The following is a 21,025-nucleotide window of genomic DNA, read 5'->3' on the forward strand; positions in this document are numbered from 1 at the left end:
GCCTGCTGGAGATGAGTCTTCCTTGCCTTCCTCTTTAGGCAGTGGCACTTGCAGCTCCGTGCTGGACATCCCAGAGGACACAAATCCCACTCCCAGTTTGTTCTGCTTCACATGTGCCCCACATGAACAGCATCACCACAAAACCATCTCCATAAAAACCTGCCCATGCACCTATTCCCATTCCCATGCATCCTACAGGGCTCTTCTCTGCCAGCATCCAACAGGCAGAGACCCCTGTTATAACCAAAGTATAATCTCTTTGCCAGAAAATGGCCAAGAGCACGTTTTTCAACGAGTTCTGCCTCTAAAAAGGAGCCCTTATCCCAGGTGGCTTCAGCTACGGGGCCATTCCCCTCTTGCATACCTGGAAAGAAAGAAAACAACCTCCGAGGTCACAGAAACAAGACATGGGAAACTCCACGCTGCAGAGGGGATTTTTCAGAAGCGTTTATTTCACTGCTGACACTGGGGCTGCAGGAGGCAACTGCTCACCGAGCTGCCCTTTGCTGCAGAATCGTCACTCCCCTCGATCATGACAATCCACATAAGGTCAGTGTCTGCTCACCTTTCAGCACCTACGTTACACAGACCTACATCACTGGGACATTCACCTGTTCGGGACACCGCTTAAAAGGCTTAAAAATAATGATGATAATAATAAAGCAATCTACAAAGTAACACTTGGAGGCATCATGCAGAAACCAGATGATTTTAGACTAAATAGCAGATCAGATTTGCTAGGTTTATTGGTGGACGAGTGTTAACTGCTTCCCTGCCAGTTCAACACGGTGCCAAGCTGGGGAGCATTCCCAGATGGGACAACAGTTCCCCGTTTCCTACCCAGCGGCAAGAAACACTTCCAGGTCACAGTTTATACTTCCAGAACTACACAAGGTTATGTGCTTGTAAAAGGTGCTGGGGAGTCCTGAAACTTCCTTCTGTGACACTGCCTGCTTCCTACCAAGTGGCAGACACTTGAGTGCAGAAGAGTGCATAAACTGTGGGGTTTCTCTTTTCTCTTCTTTTAAATAAAAACAAAAGCTCACTGATAAAATGTTATTCTTAGCACAGGTGGACCAAAAAAATAATAAAAAAAAAATATCACATTACACTGGAAATATACAGGTTGGCCCACGAGAAAGAAGAAGCTATATACTATTGCCCCATAATGAGTTTTTCTCCACCTACAGTTTCAACTTCCCAAGTGAGGTAGGGAGAGGGTGACCACAGGAAAAAAAGGTGGTGTTTCCAAAGGATTCCACTGTTTTGAAGTTATCCTTTTGAATCCTTCATGTAAAGTTAAAGTGTTTATTTAAGAAAACACTGCCTTTTCTTCACAACAACATTCAGAGTTTTGGTTTTTTGGTTGTTTTGGGTAAGGGAAAGAGGGAGAAAGAAAACAAGCATCCCAGAGATGAAATGCTGGCAGTTTTGACACATTTTGGAAGGAAAGCACAGTTATAAAAAGGAAGGAAATAATGTAGTGAATCTGCAGATAGAAGGGAAAACTACAGAGTGCTGACATAGTTTGCACTGTGCCCACCCCAACAGCACTTGAATTACACACCCTGTTCACATGGAAACTTACTCTCACACACAGCTGTCAGGAGATTGAAAGTGGACACTTACAAACCTGCAGTTTAATTTTCTAGGAATCAGTAATATAGAAGCCTTTCATTGCCCCTCCTACTACTAGACAGAATGTATTTTAAGGCATAGTTTAACATCCATTTCTTCCTAAAACAATTTAAAGTGTAACAAGCCAAGATGTCAGACACAGAAAACTCAACAATAGCTATTCTGACAGAGGCGAAAGCTATTCTATGTACAGTGCAGTATTTGCCTTCAAACAGGGGAGTCTTGTCTGAAAAAAAAAAGAAAAATAGCTGCAGACCCAGATTCTAAAAAAAGCAAACATTACCAACACAAGGAATGTTCATTAGAGTCCAGTTCCCACTAGAGCTACTCAACAGGAGGACGTTATGTGATTATGCTAAACCGCACTGATTTGACTGTTCCCAGAGTGCACCCCCAGGAAGCGGGGGCAGAACCGTGGAAGGCCAAACCCTGCAGTACCCTAGTGCAAACTGCCTCAGAGGAAAAGCCTGTAGTCAACAAGCCTTTACACCTATTGTTAGGCTTCACTAAGAGATGTAGTAGTCAGGTGTCACCTAACAATTTCAGGACACTCCCATAAAGGTGATGGTCCTGTGTGGATTCTAATGCACATCCCCCGTGAACAGTGTCCTGCACACATACATCTGCCAGGCTACCGGCTTTCCCTCTTCCATGACCGCAACCGGCTCACAGCCACCAGAATCTCACATAGACGATCAACATGATAAAAAACACAGCTACGGCCGCGAGTTTGGCGTAAGTGGAACGCATGTTCAGATACTTCGCATCCTGACGGTACTTCTTGGACAAACTGGACAGGTTGTTGGCCTTGGAATCAAGAGCTGTTAAAGGGAAAAGGGAGAGAAGTTAAGATTAACCCAACCAGATTAACATTCCCCAAATGTTACATTAACTGTACGAGTTTCTCTGGAGCAGCTGAAAGCACAGTAGTTTCACATGGCAGCATGCCCTGTGCCTATCTGCAGCGCTCTAGTGCTTGTCCTGCTGGGATGAGAGCCACTCAAGCTGGTGAGATCCTGGTCTCACCCAAAAGAAGCATCAGTATCTGCCATGTGCTTCAGGATGCAACCGATGCAACTGAAACACCTACTGAGTCTGCTGCTTTTCTCAAGAGGCTCAGGGGACTAGCAAGCCTTTCCGTCTGGTATGCTCTACCCACCCAGCTGAGTGAGGGAACAAGGAACCACAAGTATCATCCATTCACTGTACCTGAAAGTGCCTCTCCTCGCTGTAAGACTTCCTCAATGTTGGCCACCATAATCCTCTGCACATCTTGCAGCTCTGTGTTGATGGAGCCCAGGTTCCTCCTTGCCCGGCTATCAATGTAGAGCTTCTTGGTTTTCTGGATGTAGGTATCTGGAACAAGATAAGGCTTTCAGAGGGAATCTCACCTAACACAGAGCAGCCAGGCTGCTGAAGGAGTGGGAGCATTGCCGAGACAGCCAGCAGACTGCATGCAAATATTCACCGGAGCGAGGCCAAGAGACTTAAAGCAGGAAATATCAATCAAAGGACATGCACTTCCAGCCTGCAAGTGTTCAACACCGGGGTGGATGGGGCTTTGAGCAACCTGGTCTAGTGGGAGGTGTCCCTGCGTGGCAGGGGGGTTAGAACTCTATGGTCTTTAAGGTCCCTTCCAGCTCTAACCATTCTATGATTCTATGACATTTAGCAACATTTAGCATTTCCCTACCACTTCTCTTGCTCTATTCTGTTGCTCAAAACACCCATTTCTCTAGTGCCAAGAAGAGGCTGAACTGTCAATTCCTTAGGCCAAGCTGGAGAGGATCCTGCAACTGCTGCTCCCACCCCAGGAAAGATGTTTCCCAGCTAGCCACAAGGAGAGGAACCTCACCAAATTCAATGAAGGAATAGGGCCTGGAGACCGTTGGCACCTTCTTGCCATGCTGCTCATCAAACTCTGAATGCAAGTCCTCCAGATATGCGAAGGCCAGTTTCTTGGGGAATCCAGCTTCACAGAGGACCAGGTAACACACTCCTTTCTCAATGATGTAGCTAGAAGAACAGCAGACAGAGCATTAATCCATCAATTTTTAATCCACCCCATCAAACATCACCCTGCATACCTTTATTCCCATGAGGCAACAAGAACTGGATTTCCAGTTTGCCATGTCTGGATCAGGTATAAAACTTCTACAAAGTAATGGCTTATTTTTTCTTTACCTAAAATATATTTTCTTGTAGCTTCAGACCATACACCCATGCCAACAGCCCTGAACTTGGACTTCACTGGAACAAAAGTTAGCCTGTGAGTAGCATTAATTTAACAAAATACCAGCTACAAAAAGTTATAATTTTGGATTAACAAAGGAAGGACATCCTCCCTCCCTCCCTCCTGCAGTCAGAAGGAGGGGAGCACAAGAAAGCTTGCCAGCAGAGAAGAGGGGAGGGTGGCCAACACAGCTGTAAGGCACTGGCCCATAAACGGGAAGCTCTGCCCTGAGATTAGGACACACACAAGAATTTGCTCTCAGTGGCTGCCAGCTCCCGCTTTCTGTTTTGGAGGGCTGGGTATCCCCTTTGCCCCCCAACACCAGCCTGTTGGTGGGGTGTGGCTAGCCACATGCATGACTTCAAAGGCAGTTGGAGAAAAATAAATGGGTTCTGATGACTTCTCCTACAGGTTTGCCGTAGGTAAGGATGACTGTGCTACCAGCTCTTTGGCTGCGAAGTTAGGAGCTTCAAAATATACACTGGAATAGGAGCTGCTCTTGCTGTGTAATGCTGTTTGGCTTGTCCCGCAGCTGAATGGGCAGAGATGTCCTCTTCTCCTCCTCCCACCACCCCATCCCCATCTAATTTGTATTTGTTCGCAGAGGCTTAGTGCTGACCTTGTTTCAGTGTGAGCTCCAGTGCCTCCCTCAGCACTGAGAACAGGGGCCTTTCGCTATAATTCAGCTAAAAAGCCTTCTGAAATAAGGGATAAAATAGAACCAATCTTGATATTATTTAGGCTTCACTACACCTGTCTGCTGCTGCACATTCCCAACTACATTTTCCTCCTCATTTAGCCAATGGAAAAATAAAGGCAATGGTATTTCCACCAAAACCAAGGGAGCGGAGACGGTAGATAGCCCCACACAGACTTCTGAATGTTTATCTATAATATTCAGGGTGGAATTTAAACGTTACTTTCATGTTACCATCTTTTGACTTTCTCCATAATGCCGTTATGTAGCAACCTAGTTAGCATAAAGATTAACAGTGCATTAAAGAACTGACCCAGTCACAAGGGCATTGTAGTTAAATAAGTAGCTTAAAATTTTGTTAATAGCTGCATCAGACTTACAAAACAACTTCGCCCTCACATTGTTTTTCCAGATACCCCAACAGGTCCAAGTACTTTGAATTAACCATCCTCAACTTGTTTCTGGGCTCAGGAGTATCCATTTCTCCTGCCTCTATATGTGTGAATCCTGCCAGCCTTCAAATAACAATCAATCCACCCAACCAGAAGCGAGAAACTCCAGTTACTATAACCCATTCGACAAGTGCATCCCCACAGGTCCCTTCTTTTATTCCTTTTTACATCCCTCAGCCTGGACTGCATCAGCGTGTAAGACTAATCACACGGTACATCATGCTTCTGTTCTTCCCTCACCGTCGGGGAGCTACCTGACAATTCAAGAGTTGCTACAAACCCTCACTTGGAGCTTGATTTAGTCGCTGTCATGAACAGCTATAATTTGAAAGTCTTTTGAAATAAGCAAGACTTGTGTCAGATAGGAATTCTGACAGCATTCCCCGAGAGCCAGAGCAGCACACTCAAGATGAGAGCAGTGGGAGGAACGTTACCTCTGCTCGGGCCAGCTGGTCCTGCCTGGAGCTCTTCAGCTGTATTTCCCACTTGCTTTTCCCCTGATGTGATATTAGAAGTGTTGGATTTAAAATTGAACTGTCAGCACCACAGGAGCAAGCACACCTCATTCTGTCCCAGATTCAGACAATTTTGTCAACCTCAGAGCAGAGTTCCTGTCAACCTCAGAGCAGAGTTCCTGCACAGCTGGGCTTCTCTGTTTTACGCTCTGTCTGTGCCTCTGAGCTACAGGACAGCACCTGATTGTGCCGACTGCTTGCCAGTGTACGCACACAAGGGGCAGACGATGCCATGTGCCACTGCTAAGTTCTGTCCTTTGAATTGCTGCATGCTGAGTATAGCCAGAACGTTTCTTATAATTACCTTGGATCATTTTGAGAGAGAAAAGCTTTATCCTGGTAAGAGTAGCAAAGGTCAAGGGTTGTTTTCAACACGACAGGTAAGAGCCAGTTCAGCCATTCATCAGCCAAAGGTCAACTACTGACTGACAGCACAGCAGACTCCATCGGTGTTTCTGTACCTGCACACCGAGTGCTGTAGCTGAAAGGGTGACACAGGCTTTGGAGCCAAAGTCTAGACTTCACATTTTACAGAAATCGCTTCAGCAGTGGTTGGTTAAGCTTCACGTTTCAGCAAGACTTAGACTCTTCTCTGAATTCATCAAGCTAAAAATGTTCAACACCACCTCAGCAAGGTCAGCAATATCCTTAGCCACACTTGTACCCTCGCACCACAAAATGCTCTATCCTGGTTTGTGCTGCCCTCAGCAGACAGAGCTCTGATTTGGCAGAAAAAAAGATGTGCTATGTTAACAAACAGTATGGTCATCAGTCAGCATTATTTAGACTAAATCTCCAACTCCCCCATTTCCTACTCGTCTTGTACTGTTATCACAGCAGATTTTTTGATCTGAAAGCATTCTTCTTTTCACATAGGTCTTAATGTCTCATCTTAAGAGAGGCAGCACTTGAATGCTTTGCAGCAGCCGCTGTCAATCGCCTGCAGAACCTGTCTAGGGACTAAGGCAACACAGAGAAACCCTCCTTTCCCTGCTTATCTTCCAGCCAGGTAACCTGCATGTTTCTTTGAGACAGCTGTAAAAACATGAGCTTGCCCAAGTCCTTCCACCTTGTCAAAACCGCTGACATTACAGCCACTGTTAAGAAGCTTTGATTTCCTCGGCACTGCAAGTGGCACAGCCTTCCCAGACATCACTCCGCTTGCGTCATGGAAGCAACGCAAGAAGGGATTTACTAGGATCTACACAGACTCTTTTCCAAGACTTCACTGCCAGTCAGAGCTACACCCCTGCAGTGCCATGGAAACATTTAAAATGAGAGAGTTTTTAAACTCTAGGAAGTTTTAACTTCTACAAAGAAGTTGTTCTATGATGCAGAACAGGACTTTGCAGTTAACTCTGCACCCCAAACGCGACAGGAGATAAGGATGGCCAGACTATTTTATTCAGGGCCGTCCTCTGACCGCTATAACTCCCTATCAAAGGCAACCAGAAGCCAAGAAAAAAAAAAAAAGATTTTAAAAAAAAATCTTGTCGCAGTTATCATAAGTAAGTCAACCACAAGAAAAGCTGCCCTCAAAACCTCATGGCTTTTGCCAAAGATTGCCCTTCCAAAAAACTGCTGTTCATGTCTTTTCACGTCGCTTTCTCTGAAGAAAGGGACAGGGCAGAAGATTTGCTGAAGGACCCTTGTTATAGAAGCTGAGACCTAAAGCCAACCTTCCCTGCATTCAAAGGCTGTCTCCCACTCACCCAGCTGTAAACATGGACCCACTCACCAGGGCCGGGGAATTGAGAAGGATCCTGCTGCTGGTGGCACAGGAAAAGTGGTGCCAGACATGGGAAAACTTTGTGTATCACTGGCAAAACTGCACAACTCTGCCTCGATGATCTCATGCAGCAGCTGATCTCAGAGAAATCTAACATAATTATTTCTGCTAATAGCATAATCCTGATTCTTGACAAGATGCTGGGCTTGATTAAATTCTCAGTTATTACTCTGCTATGTACTTACATGTCATGTAAAGATACATTTCCTTGTCTCAAACATAAGCTTGCTCTCTTGCCTTTCACTAACTATCAGCTCTTCCTCCATTTACTTGCCTTTCCAGTTCCTTTGCTACTGATTAGGGAATAAGGATGTCTGACCTGCAGTTTCTGTAAGTGTTCATTATTTTATATGCAAGTTCCCTTATTAGTGAGCTACTGGAGAAAGACAAAACTGCTTTTAAGTTGAGAGTCTCCCAACAGTTTAGGACATGAATTAAACACACCCAACACATATGGCAACAATAGGACTGAATCTACAAGATGAGAAAAACAAAGTTTGCCACGTATTAACGAAATAAAAAGAAAAAAATCAGAGATGCTCCATGTGCTTGTACACATGAAGTTAATGCATGAAAAGGTACACTCCCATAGGATATGCAGAAAGGCAAATCTTGTGCAAGAGGAGCTTACAGTGGTACTGCCAGACTGTTTTTACCAAGGACATCTTTTTTTAAAAAAGGCAAGACACAGGAGGTACAGAAGATGCACTGAAGGTATCTTAGAGGGTGCAAACAAACAGAAAAAAACTTAAAGGGAATAGAATCTACATGGTCTTCAGCAAAGGCAGAACTATGAACTTGGCTGAAAAACAAGTACCAGACAGTATTTCCAAGAAGTAACAACTCACATGTTCTCCCCTTCAAATAGCTATTACACTTCAGCTAGCAGGGCGGATAGCTGAATAACTCACCATCTCTCAGGCAGCCCGATTTCTAACCGATCCTCACCCTGACCCAGAAGTGCCTTCACTTATTTCTACAGCAGCAGAAGCCTGTTCCTCCATCACCTCTACAAATACTTACTGGAAAGCCATGGCTCCTGCTTCAAGAGTACATCTTGTGGGCGACTGCTCGTTCAGCTTGCGGAAGAGCTGCTTCGCTTGACTCTGGTACTGCTGCAGATCGCGGCCTGACTGAGAAAGGAGAACAAGGCCGTTGGGGGCGGCTGCTACCGGGGAAACACCACCCACCCACCCACCCGCCTGCAGGCAGGAGGTCTCAGAGGGGGGCCCCGGGATCGGCCCGAGCAGGAAGGAGGAGCTGCCCTCAGCAGCCCAGAGCCCGCTCTCCACCTCCCACCCGCGACCTTGTGAGAAGGGGGGTACCAGGGCCCGGCTGGGCCACCCACTCCTCACCGACACACCGGGCCCGGACCCCCCGCGCCCACCTGCTCGTCCTCCTGCATGGAGGCTGCCAGCGGGAGCCCGTCCGCCACGCGGGCGATCATCGTCAGCAGCACCATCTTCGCGCCCCGCTGCGGCCCGCCCGCCGCCGCCGCCGCCGCCCCTCAGCCCCGCCGCTGCCGCCTTGCCCCTGCCCCTGCCACGGAGCTGGCCGGAAACCGTCGCAGCAACATCCGGTCCCACTGCCACCAGGCGCACGGGGCACTTCCGGCCGCGCGCCGGGAAACGGGCCCGGGCGGCAACATGGAAACGAGGCAGAACTGGGGCGCAGCGACACCCTGGCCGCGCCCCTGCCCGTTGGCCACGCCCTCTCCCTGGAGCCACGCCCACGCGATCAACGCCCCCCCGCGTTAGCCACGCCCCATACCCGCCCTTATCCCATGGCTCCGCCCGACCGTGATTTAGCCACGCCCCCTAGAGACCACGCCCCTCACACATGACACAGCCCCTCCCCGCTGGGGCGGGGTGGCGGCGCAGGCGGCGGCGGCGGCCCGGTGGGCGCGCGCCAGGCCGGCAGCCATGGCGGCGGCGGCGGAACGGAGCCGCCTCAGTTTCCCGGGTGGTACCGGGGCCCTGGGGCGGCCCGTGCCTATGAACCTCTTCGCTACCTGGGAGATCGACGGTTCCAGCCCGAGCTGCGTGCCCAGGTAAACGGTGGGCGGACCCTTCCCCTCGAACGGGCGGCCCCCGGGACCCCGCGGCTGGGCGCGGGCCCTCCGACCTGCGGAGTCGGAGAGCCTGCGGGTCGGAGGACCCGCGCCCAGCCGCGGGTCCCCGGGTGCTGCTCCCTCAACGCCTTTCTGTTCTCAGATTTGCAGTCCTTCCCTCAATTTTGGGGTCCCCTCCCTCCATTTTGGGGTGTCCCCATCCCTCACCATTTCCACAGCGGCAGGCAGGGTTCCCCTATCCCCTTCAGTGGTTTTTAGGGGTGGATGTGGGGGGTGGTACGAGGAGTCTCTGACCCTAAAAGGTGGGGGGTGGCTGCTGCCCTCCGCACCACGTCTGTGTGTGTGTGTGTTTGGGGGGGGGACGCCCTATGGTCCTCCTCCCATGAGTTTGAGTCCCCCCCCCCAAAAAAAAAAAAAAAAAGGTTGTGGGAGTTGTGTTGGTGGCAGGGTTTGTGGTGTCTGGCTCCTTCTCACACCAGGTTATGCTCCCCGTGCCCCACCGTGCCGTCTGGGGTGTCCTCTTAACAGGGGGTTTTGCCTGGTAAATGCCCCACATCGGCTGCCTTGGGGCGGGCATCGGTTTTTCTTCTGTTGGTTTTTCACCCACTCCCAGTCTCGAATCTTTCCCCGTCTCTGGGGTGTGTGTGTGTATAAACACGTGGATGCATCCCTGTCTGCGCTTTTTTTAGTCCGCATGGGAGGGATCCCTTTTAGTTTTTATAAAATTTGTGCTTTTCAAGTCTGGCTTTAGCAGAACGCATTTGGGGATTTAAGCACGCTGAAAGATGAATATTTGATGCCCTCCTCTTTATCTTTTTTTTTTTTTTTTTTTTTAATGGGGACGCAGCAAGTGAGCAAAAAGAGAACAGAGTCATCGGGCTGACCTCGCAGGAATGTAAAGCTTTGCAAGCTTTACAAACCCCCCAAATCCCTCTGTCTTCTGTGCCATCCCGATAGCAGATTCGACTTGATGGCCATGCTCCTGTCCTGCAGAGCTAGCAGCTTGGTCATGGGACTAGTAGCTACCTTAGCTTAAACATTACCCACAGTCATAGTGCTTTGACATCGTGGGCGGGAAGATAGTATGGGCTAGAAGAAAACCCAAGTCCTGCAACTGCAGATGATCTTGGTTTCTAACAGCTTATCTGTGCTGACAGCACCTTGGGGTGTCTGTTGGGCAGCAACTTTTACCACTTGTCTCTTGTTTAGCCTTTCTTCTCTGCAGCGGGAGGTCTTAGAAGGGGATGAGCACCAAGGGAAATGTGCCCCTCTTCAAGGAGTCCCTTTGCTGTGGAAGGAGCAGAGCTCCTCTATGGAGGAGCAGTTGGTGCACTTTTGATTTTTGCACTAGATTCCAGTGTGATTCACATTGACCCTGGTGTTGTACAGAGGACACAGAAGCTGCCTTGTAATGCCATTTTGAAAACCGCTCTCTCCATTGCACCCTTGACTACAGGAAGGCAGTTGGGTTTCCATCTCGTCCACTCATAACAGTGGCTGTTAAATTGAAATGAAAAAAAACAAATGTCCGTTGCTGTCAAGGACTTTTAGTTCTGCATTATCATTTATGCTGATACTTGCAGATCTGAAAACAAGCTCACAACGTAGCTTGCTTGTTTGCAAATCTGTAGATGACCAGAAAATGCAGTGTAAGGACACTGGTCCTGCCTTGATGTGGTAGGGGATGGGGGTGTGTTTGCACAGGACTTGGCATTTAGGGTGGGTTCTGGGTGCTTGAATTGCAGTGGGCAGCAGATTGCAGGCAGCTGGTAGAGGTGCCTGGAGGAATCTGGGTGCTGCAAAAGAACGTGTTGGTATCTGGACAGGTGGGGCAGAACTAGGGCTTGAGGGAGAAATTTTGGAGTCACTGAAACAAGCTGTGAAGCAAGGGCTGGTGAAAGTGCTCAGATTGCATGCCCTGGAGCATGACGCATTAATGGGAGAACTGGGGCAATTGGGACCTTCTAGGAACATAGTTTTTGTCTGAGGGAGTTTGTGTGTAGCGGTGGGTCCCTCTGTTTCAGCCCTGTTGTTGCCATCACCTTTGCCTGCTGTTCCTGGGTGCCCTTTTCTCCTAGAGCCCGGGAGAGTAAGTGGACATTAATCTGTCACATCCACTGCTGCTGACCGAATGAGCAGGTCTTTCCACGACCCAGCTGGATGTGGACTGCCCCACGTGGGCTGGGCAAGCTTGCAAGGGCTGTGTATGGGGCGCAACGTATGGCAGGTCTGCAGCTGTGGGTGCCAAGTGGTTTTTGTTAATCTGATGTGAAGTCAGGAGCAGCTGAGGCTGCAGCTCCTGCAGGGATGTTGGTCTGATTGCACGGTGAGGTGTGTGCTGTGCTGCATGTGCTGGGCAAATGCTGAATTCTGTAGCAGCGGCGGGAGTGCAGAGCCTGGACGCTCAATTCTGTTGTTTCTCATCATTTAACATCACGTCTTGTGATGCTACATCTGGTCCATGCTTTGCATTTCATTACAGGCTTTGCAACAAACCTCTCTGCCAGAGAAGGCAGGAGTTTGAATACCTTTAAGTTATACTACTGCCTCTGTATCTTAAGAGGCAGCAGTATAACTTATTGTAATGATTTTTCCTGTGGCACACTGGCATTTAAGACTCTTTGTGTTAAAGTGAGAGAGACCGGGATGAAAACTGTTCTGTGGGGGAAACAATATTCAAAACAGGCTTGTTTTTCAAGCAGACATCTGCTGGGACATGAAAAGGAGGATGTGGAGAAGAGTGGGCCTTGGTGTGTGGTCAAGTACTGTGGAACTGCCTTGGTCTCTTCTGAGATTTCTACCAGTTACAAGTTCCCCTCTGGGTTTCTGGTGACAGGACAAGACTTCCTAGTTGAGAAGAGGCTTGAACTTGGCAGAAAGTCAGAGGATTCATGGAAGAGGGGCATGTGTTTGGGGAGGGAGCATTGCTTCCTTCCCTCTTCTTTTTGGTACAATAAATCTTATTCTATTTCTAAACCCTCTCTCCTACAGTAAGCTGGAGCAGGAGGGGCTGGGTGAAAGCAGCACCTGGAGCGGGCTGTGCCTGCATTGCCCTAAATTGTGTGGTGGGTGTTGAGGTGGAGGGCCTCATGCGGATGTGGTGTGTGCTTCCCAGATGATGGCTGAGAACTGGATTGTGGGAGGGAGATCTCTAAAGCACTTCTCTTCAACACACTCTTCTTTGCCGGGTGATTTACTGAAAGCCCATTCAGCTTTGGGGGGTGTCAGTAAAATCTGGGAGGCTGCCTTGGTGCATCCATGGAGTTTCATTGTGTGAAAAGGCTGTGTCTAAACTTCAGGAAGAATAATAGTGAAGAGTCATAGTGTTGTTCTGCAATTGTGCATTTTGAGTGAAAAACGAGGTTAGATGGTGTTTTGCACTTGTGCTAGTCTCCCTTTCTCTTCTGCCATTTGCAGAAATGGTTTTCTGATTTCTTCGGCACACGTAGCTCCTGGGGATTTTGACCATACTGCTTCTGAAATGCAAGTACTTTCTTTTTGTCATCCCAGAAATGTGACTCAAACTGTCTCACTATCTGGGTGTAACCGCTACATACCAGAAGGGAGAGATGCCTACCTTTTTCTGCTGTTTCTTTCTTCTGTGTATTGAAATAGTTTCCTTTGAGGAAGGTTACATTACGTAAAGTTCTTCCTTCCACCTGTAGAAGTTGAGCATGATCTTCTCACTGCATGGCTGTGAGAGAATCAACATTTTTTTCCTTCAGTTCCCTCACACTGAAAATAAAAAAATTATTCTGTGGATTTTGTTAGGTTTTTGGTTTTTTCTTCCCAATCTCTGGATCAAACGGTGGGTGTGAATGGCAGGATGCAATAGTGTCCCATTTTGAAGGAGCTTCATGAGGAGACAACACCATGGGGAGGCTGTCTAGAGGAAGAGTGGTCTTGGGGGGGGAAGTTTTGTTGGAAGGGGGTCTGCTGGAGCAGGAGAAGGCGAGGGTCAGTGCTCCCATTAGAATAAGTTTTGTTTTAGGCTACTGCCTTAATTGTCACATACTTGAAAAAGTTTCTAAGATTTGAACTGTAAAGTGGAGTGTATTGAGACCAAACTGCTAATGGAGCAGGTGTGACCTGGTGTTCCTTGGATATACAAAGGAAGCCTGTGAAACAGACCTGGGAAAAGATGGTGCTGGAGATCTGAGTTGTTTACTGGACACTGCCCGAGCGCTTCACATGTCAGCTTGCCTGCTGGGTGAGGAAACATGAAGGGAATCCACATGCATCCCTTGGACTCAAACAGGAGGCTGCTAAGTGCATGGATGTTACCACTCTGCATGCTGTGTGATGGCTTTGCAGCACGTGGACTTTCACACCAGCCCTGATGCGGACATCCCCAGGGGCGATGGAAACTGATTGGGGTGAGGATGCAGATTCACAGCAGCTCAGTGGATTCTGACAGTTTGCTCATGCTCCGGGCTACGTGCTCCTCTTCCTGTGCCATCTCCCATCTTCTTCCACTGATCTGTCTCACTGTATGTTTCCTGTAGGTTAATGAGTTGCAGTGGTGTGCAGAGGGGTCTGCAAACACGTAAAAGTAACAGCACAGATGTGTGACCAGGAGGGACACAGTGAGGACTGCTGGGGAGCCACTCCAGCAATCTGTGTGTTTGCACCCCTACATGGTGTTAATTCCCTCTCCCAGACAAGTGCTGGGGGGATTGTGACCTGTGTGAAGGATGGTTGTTCTTCATGAGGGTTTGCTGCAAATGCGCTCAGAAGGGAGAGGCTTTGCCTCTTGGTATGAAGGATATGTGCCTGCTCTGGAAATGGGAACTTTTCTTGGCCAGTGAGACTGTGTTCTGGGCCTGGCTCAAGCAATGGAAACTACGTGCCGTATCGGCAGAGAAAGGTGGACAACTTGCTAGAGTAATAATTATGATCAGGTGATGCTACATAATTAAAAATGCTGGCTAATTCAGGTAGGGAGAGATTTGAATTTAAATGTATCCTAATCTCATGATCAATTGGTAGCCTAACATTTAGGAGAGATCTCTTGTTTGTTAGGATAACTGCTGGCATGTTCATTGGGAGCTGACTGTAGATTTTCAGTACGTTTGGAACTAGGAAAATGTCTAATTACTCAGATGACTAGGTGCCTTTCAGAAGTGCTTATTTGGAGGCTTTGTTTTGACTTTGTTTGAATAGCATGGAATGCCTAACATTTTACCACTGAAGGAAACTGAATACAAGTGAGCACGCAGGGTAGGCTTTAAAAAAAATGCTAAGGCGATGAATATTTGAGATGTGTGAGGAAAAGCACCTACAAGTGAGCAATGGAGATTAAATGCTTGGGGTAGAGCACAGTGGTCAAAACCAACCCCTTTATTCTTAGAGCCAGGAGATCCTGTTTCTCCTCCTTAGTCTTCGTGGAAGAGATCAAGACTAAAATAACATTACTTTGGGCAACATCAAGTGATCCCTTAGCGCTCCCCATGTAAATCCTATCACAGCAGTTACTAAGTTTGTGCGATACCACTGAATGTAATTTGGACTCTTGTATTCAGTGGAAAAAAAATTCTGTCTGGAGGCTCAATGGTTCGTTGGAGTCAAACTTCCAGTTAGACCTATTTTGAGTCATCTTTTAGCTGACATAAAGTGAAGCTTGTGCAGGTCAAGAACAGTTCTGAAAAAGTCTTAAAATCTCAGAGCTGCTAGCGGAAGGGCTCTGGATGTGGTTGTACATGATTTTCATCTGGATGCTTTGTGCATGTCCAGTGCAGAAAGGCATTGGGAGTGGAAGGAAAGGGCTGCTCTTTCGAAGGGCCTCTTTCCTTGTCTTCTACCAAGTGAAGGTGCCCAAGGGACCTTTGCCTTGTGTTCCCTGGTAGGTCTGGCCCGTGCTCCTGCAGCCCTGTGTGGCAGGAGGCGACCTTGCAGCTGCTTGTCCAGGAAACAAAAGCTCTTATCAAATGGAGTTGTTGATACTCCACCTTTCATCAGCTCTGAGCATGTGGATGATTTCTGTGGCAAGCTTGTGGCTGTATCAAATTAGCTATGAAGTGATTTGCATAATAGATTAATCAACCAGCAACAAAACATCCCTCTTTTCTGCCAAGAAAAGAAAAGCAACAACTCAGCTGTTACAAGAGGCCATTATGTTCCTTGCAACCCTTAATCTTTCTTTTTCCAAGAGCACTTCGTGTTTTGGCCTCACGCAGGAAGCTGGCCTGCTCACTGGCTTTATTTGCGTCACAGCTTGGCAGCTTTTTATAATTCTTTTGGGCCAAATTTTGCCACCGTTACGGTGACCTTCTAGGGAGGGTATTTCCTATGGAATTGGTGGCTGGCTGCCAAAATGACTCTGTATTGCCAGGTCCCCCATTAGGCTTCGCCTTTTCATTGACTTATGAGAGAAAGTGAAATTCTTCTGGGCCCCTCGTGCTCCTTCAGAGCTGCCCCATTTCCCTGGGAAGTTGGGGAGCAGGAGGACGAGGGGGGAGTGGGGAGCCTCGGAGCGTGTGTAACTGCGAGTGGGCAGGAGCTGGTCGCTGTATTTTATTTTTCCTGTGTTTCTACCTCCTTGTAAGCCAGCAATATGAATTTCCTAACCTGTATGGTGCTCCTGTGGCTCCAGATGTGACATCTGTGTGTCCTTGCTTGGTCAAAGAATGCCACCTCCCAAACACTGCTGGGGGAGTTTTAGTCCGAATGGATCCTAACGTGCAGATGATAAGAAGCTTAACTGCCTAATTGAATGTGATAGCGTGAAGCTCCTCTCATGGTGAGGTTTAATTGGATTATAGTACTGTAAAGTGATGTGGAGGCTTGCAGGGCATGCAGCCAGCTTCACAAGGAGAGAGTGGATCCTTGCTAATCACTCATTTGTTTAAAACAATTAATTGCCTAGAGACCTCTGATGGGCATGCTGTAGCCAGGAGCTCAAAAACAAGGGTTGTTGATGACTACGGCACACATAGACCCTGTCCTTGGGTCAGTGTAACTCTGGTAGAGGGTCTGTGGATCTGCCTTGTGAGCCCAAATCTGGGGAAAGGAGGAAGAGACGTGCTCCTTATGTTTGGAAAAGTAGATGGGTGGGCTCTCTTGTTGCGTGCTGGTGCCTGGAACCCGTTTCCTCCTCTAGAACCACTTCACCCTTTCCTGCAGTGCTTTGTGTGGCTGTGTTGCTTGTCACGAGCTGTGCCTTACTTCTGAGGTGGCCTGCTTGTTCCTTCTCATGTAGCATCTGCGAGTCTGCAGGCCAGTCTGGCTTCAAGTGCAGTTTCTTGTAGGGCAATACCTATTTTTGATCTGGAGCTCAAATGCCAGTGTTGGATCTCCCCTGCTCCAGTGGGAAAGCGATCTAATTTTTAAAGTGTGCAGCCAAAATAAAAATCAGAGCAGCTCGTATGCTGTGAAGTTTGCTTGGTGGAGGCTCTCAGGCGTATAAACGGGAGCTGGGGTCTGTAAGCCAGAAAGTGTGCTGTTTCTTCTTGCCAGGCTTGGGATGGTGCATGGTGGCTGCTGCATCTTTTCGGTACGTGTATTTTGGATGCATCTCCTGGAGGCTGCGTGTTTTGGTGGAAGTCACTGTCTGCCTGAACTGCCGAGTGGCTGTTCTTGGGAGTTTTTGCACTGGAAGTAAGAGTGTTTGTTTTACTGATATTTCAAAAGAGTTTGAAATCTGCATGGTTGCTCAGATCTTATTTCAGAAGAGTTGTCAAGGAAAATAGCATTTGTTCTCCTCTAAGCAGGCAGATTAGCATAAAATATCAACTTTGATGTTGTGTGCAGTGTGCTCTTCATCCATAGCCTCTGTGCCAGTTTGGAGAGTCAACTGTCTCATAGATGTTTGAACTTTCTGGGAAATGCCCCCAAGGCCAGTGTGTGCCATTTGGGCAGGGAACAGCTCTGGGACACTGGGAGGTTTTGATCAACTTGTCTTGTTTCCTCTAGTGGCTCATCCAAACTGTATTCAAGTGAAATAAATAAATGTGAGTACTTTGCTGTTGCTGGGAAATGGTAGTTTAGCCACCTTTTCCCAGTGCTCTGTGTGGGACCTTCCCCTCCACCCCTCTCATCCCCCCCCAAAGCTCTAGTTTGGTCTAAAGACAAACCAACTCTCCTTTACTGCTCATTCACCTTTTTGTGCAGGGAGATGCTCTGGAGCTTGTAGGAGATTCAGTGGAAGGGAGTAGGGAAGAGGGAACACTGGTGTTTAACCAAAACCTACACAGCTTGCAGGTCCTGGGCCTTGGGGAGGTAGTACCTTTTGTTCTAAAAAAAAAAAAAAAAAAAAAAAAAAAAAGGAACAAACCTGCTGATCCAGGATGGATTTTTTTCAAATGTGTGTTGCCGGGGCTGGGGAAAGGTGGAGGTTTGAAGGTGTGAGGCTGTAAAGGCTGATTAAGTGTGTGCCTGTGTGCAGGATGAAGGGAAAAACATTTTCACCGCTCAGCAATGTTCTTTACTGTTAAAAATCTTCTGGAGAAAGATACCCTCTCCTTCCATCATCTCTCTTTGCTCTGTTAAGCTTGACTGTTCAAAAATCCTTCCCTGCTCTTTTTATTTTTCTACAAAGGCCCTGTAGTGTGAGGGCTTGGCGATTCTCCTGGCTCCTGGTAAGTAAATGTCACGTGCAGGAGAGAGATTTCTAAAGGGATCTTCACCTCTGCGGGGAAACACGTGGTGGGCTGCAAATGGAGCCATGGGAAAACCATGGAGCTCATAATGTGGTTCTGGCCCGTGTTTCAAGGGTTTCTAGTGCACGGCTCTCCTTAATGGCCAAAACGAGCTGCAGTTTGCACATAAGCTTGTCTGATATGTGTATCCCAACAGGCACTAGGCCAGATCTGGATATAGAGCAGAGAATAACCCCCATCGAGAGATTCTTAGGAAGCCTTATCTATATATAGTCTATATAAGTCTGTATCCCCTTTCTGCTGAGAGGACAATCTCTGCCTGGGGAACATGGTTAATGCAGATACACCCCAGCTTCTGAGAACCAGGCAAAGGTCCACAAGTATCACGTCTGCTGCATCCTGTGTGAGCCATCCTGAACGTGTCCTGGCTCCTGCTGTGGTGGGGTTGTGTGGGGAATTCTCTGCCAAGGGCCCCAGCTGTGCTACTCTGTGCTGTGACCGTGCTGTTGTGGCAAGCTGGTGACATGCTCCTGTGGCCAGTCAGGCTTATCCTCTGCAGGAGCACGCAGCAGCCGTCGGCCAGAGGGAACAGCTGCGAAGGCTGGGGCACATCTTTCGTGCAGAGCTGATGGTGCCCGCGCCTTCAGAGCACGTTGGTCTGTTGAGTGCTCTCATTAAAGCGGTGAGATTGTAGCTTGGCTGTGACTTGCCATGAAACAACTCTTGTAGGATTTTCATGCCAGTGCAATTCCCTTTCTTGCAGCTGCTTGCCAGGGTGTACCGTGAGAGGAACCTGCGTAAGATGCACTGCTTCTTCTGGAATGAGAAGCAGTTTGCAGTGCTCATCCCACCTGCTTCATCCTAACACAGCAAAAAAACCAAAACCCAAACAAAGAGCAGGTGGCTTAGATCAGAAGTGGGAACACACAGCGAGGTGGACAAGGCTGCCCTTTCACACAGCAGTGTGGTCTCCTATTAATTTATGTGGAGGAACTGTTTCGCTATTAGGATGCCTGAGGCCATTCCCAGCCAGCCTTCCTTTCCATACAGCACATGACTTTTTCCAACTGGTGCACTACTGGGTTTTGTAGTTGTCCTGGCAGCCGCTGAGGGCCAGCCACAGAGGAGCACAGTGATCCTCCTACTGCAGAGAAGTTGCTGCCCACCTAGCTTTTTTGCAGTGCATCCTGAAACTGGAGAAGTGAGAGTCTGGGAAGCTTTGTACCAGCTTGAAATGTCAGCCTGTGAACAGTTCGTGAGGTTCTGTTGGACCTGCTGGAGGCACAGCTTCTCTTTGGATGCATTTGGCTCTAGGATTGTGGGTCTAGGTCTTTCTTTTTAAAAGAGCAGCCCTATTTTCTGCACTGGAGAGGCTGATTCCCTTCTCTTGTCTTTTAGGGAGCTGGTCTGGCAGCATAACTCTTAACCCTGCTCAGGCTGGAACCTTGACAAGATGTGCTCTGCCTTCCCTGAGCCCATGAAAGTCGTAGGGCTGTTGGAGGACATCTCCTCGCTCACATTTTTACAAATATAGCAGGATCGTTTGAGGTCACTCAGTCTTGAGTTTCTTCAGGGAGAGCACACTTCAGCTGGAGGCTGTGCCAGAGCTAGATTTGACTGCCTCTGGAGGGGCTGTTCTGAAAATGGGTGTCTATAATGTGGGGTCTAATCTCAAGACAGTCCTGTAAACTTTCCAGCTCATCAGATACACGTGCAGTCTTTATATTTTGTCTTGTCACATGTGTCCTGATTTCACTGCTGCCTTAACTGCGTGAACTCGGTGGTGTGTAACGGGGACAGGGACATTGCCATTCTCAGCAGAGCGATTGTACCCCTTTCCCAGCTGTGAGGAACCAGCATCAGGGCTCTCTACCTTTTTACCATTCCATCTGTGCAGTGGGTAGTTGTGGGTGTAAGACACAAGCATTTACCGGTTCTCTGCCTGTTACAGCAAAGCTCCAATAGCTTGCTTGCTGAAGAACTGTCTCAGATGTGCGTAGAGCTGTGTGTACTGTCCTGACACTCTTCAGGTAAGGTCATAGCTTGCTTTCACCAGCTCCTCTGAGGCTTGATGTGTCTAGTGGCTCTTTGTGACCTACCTGCTTAGGCTGCACCGCCTGCCTTGGGCCAGTGCAAGCATTTGAGAATTCACATGGTAAAGCGGGCCAGGGCAGGATTTGGAGGGTAGAGGTGAGGAAGTGGGTTGTGTTTCGGTTGGATGAGTTCTCTGCTGTGCTTCACTGCATGATGGTCCAAGTGGTTATGCAGGCAGAGTGTGGGGATGAGGACGGAGAAGGTAACTCATTTAATCTGGTGCTTCTGCTGGAAAGGCATCAAGTGGAAGCAATAAGTGGTTTTGCATGCTCCCAGTATATGCACCACATTTCTCATTTCGCAGAGCTTCTCTTTAGAACAAGGAAATGACTTTTAATGACTGTGGGAGGAAAAGTCCAGCCCCTTGTTTAGAGGCCTGGGTTTTAGCTGTGTGCTAGTAGCCCTGGGTGGTCCAAAGTCTTGTGTGTGTTCTCCAGCTCGGCGCTGCTGTTGTCAGAGCTGCCGAGTGGCTCAAGGGGAAGAGACGGTTGGGGTGGAGGTGGTGTTTCCTTCTTTTGGGCACTAAGGGGAGGTCTCTGGTGGGAAGAAGGTTTTGGGAGTTAGGCAAGGAGATTGTCAGACAGGCACTTTCTAACTTGAATAATTGACCGTGTAACCAAAGCTACTGGAGATTGTTGGGGATGTAACTGAATCTTTCACACCGATTCTTATGCAAATTCAAACATGTGCTCCTGGTTTCTAATGGGACACCTACAAATACAACTGGCTCCATTCAGAACTCTGCATCCGTGCACTGGATCTTTAATTGCTAATGACTTTATAGTAAGAGTGTGACTTGCAAAGCTGCATCTGTAACTGTTTCTCAGTGCTGCTCTTACCTGTACACATGAAGTTTCACTGTTGATTTTGCATAAGTGACCTGTGGAGGTTCTGGCACGTGGTTTGGTGTGTTTGGTGTTGAAACTGCTCATTGCCATA

At 48.2% G+C, this 21,025-nt stretch overlaps 2 protein-coding genes across 4 annotated transcripts in view; one reads left to right on the plus strand and one right to left on the minus strand.

Moving 5' to 3' along the window:
* Positions 1-431: 431 nt before the first annotated feature.
* On the minus strand, positions 432-9,030 carry SEC22B (SEC22 homolog B, vesicle trafficking protein). Its single transcript, XM_074152156.1, has 5 exons — positions 8,712-9,030; positions 8,348-8,457; positions 3,494-3,654; positions 2,848-2,994; positions 432-2,459 (listed from the first exon to the last, which is right to left on the minus strand). Exons 1-5 carry the CDS (start codon positions 8,784-8,786, stop codon positions 2,305-2,307), a joined length of 648 nt encoding a protein of 215 aa, XP_074008257.1. The 5' UTR covers positions 8,787-9,030; the 3' UTR covers positions 432-2,304.
* Positions 9,031-9,200: 170 nt separating this feature from the next.
* Positions 9,201-21,025, plus strand: part of PACS2 (phosphofurin acidic cluster sorting protein 2) — a 78,638-nt gene continuing 66,813 nt past the window's right edge. Inside the window, exon 1 of one of the 3 annotated variants that reach the window (XM_074151235.1) lies at positions 9,201-9,374. In XM_074151235.1, coding sequence (XP_074007336.1) covers positions 9,247-9,374 — 128 coding nt within the window. In that variant the 5' untranslated portion in view covers positions 9,201-9,246. The remainder of the gene's footprint in view (positions 9,375-21,025) is intronic. The other 2 variants (XM_074151236.1, XM_074151234.1) reach the window with 2 other exon arrangements.

Source organism: Numenius arquata, chromosome 8 (genome assembly GCF_964106895.1).
Source record: "Numenius arquata chromosome 8, bNumArq3.hap1.1, whole genome shotgun sequence".
NCBI lineage: Eukaryota > Metazoa > Chordata > Aves > Charadriiformes > Scolopacidae > Numenius > Numenius arquata.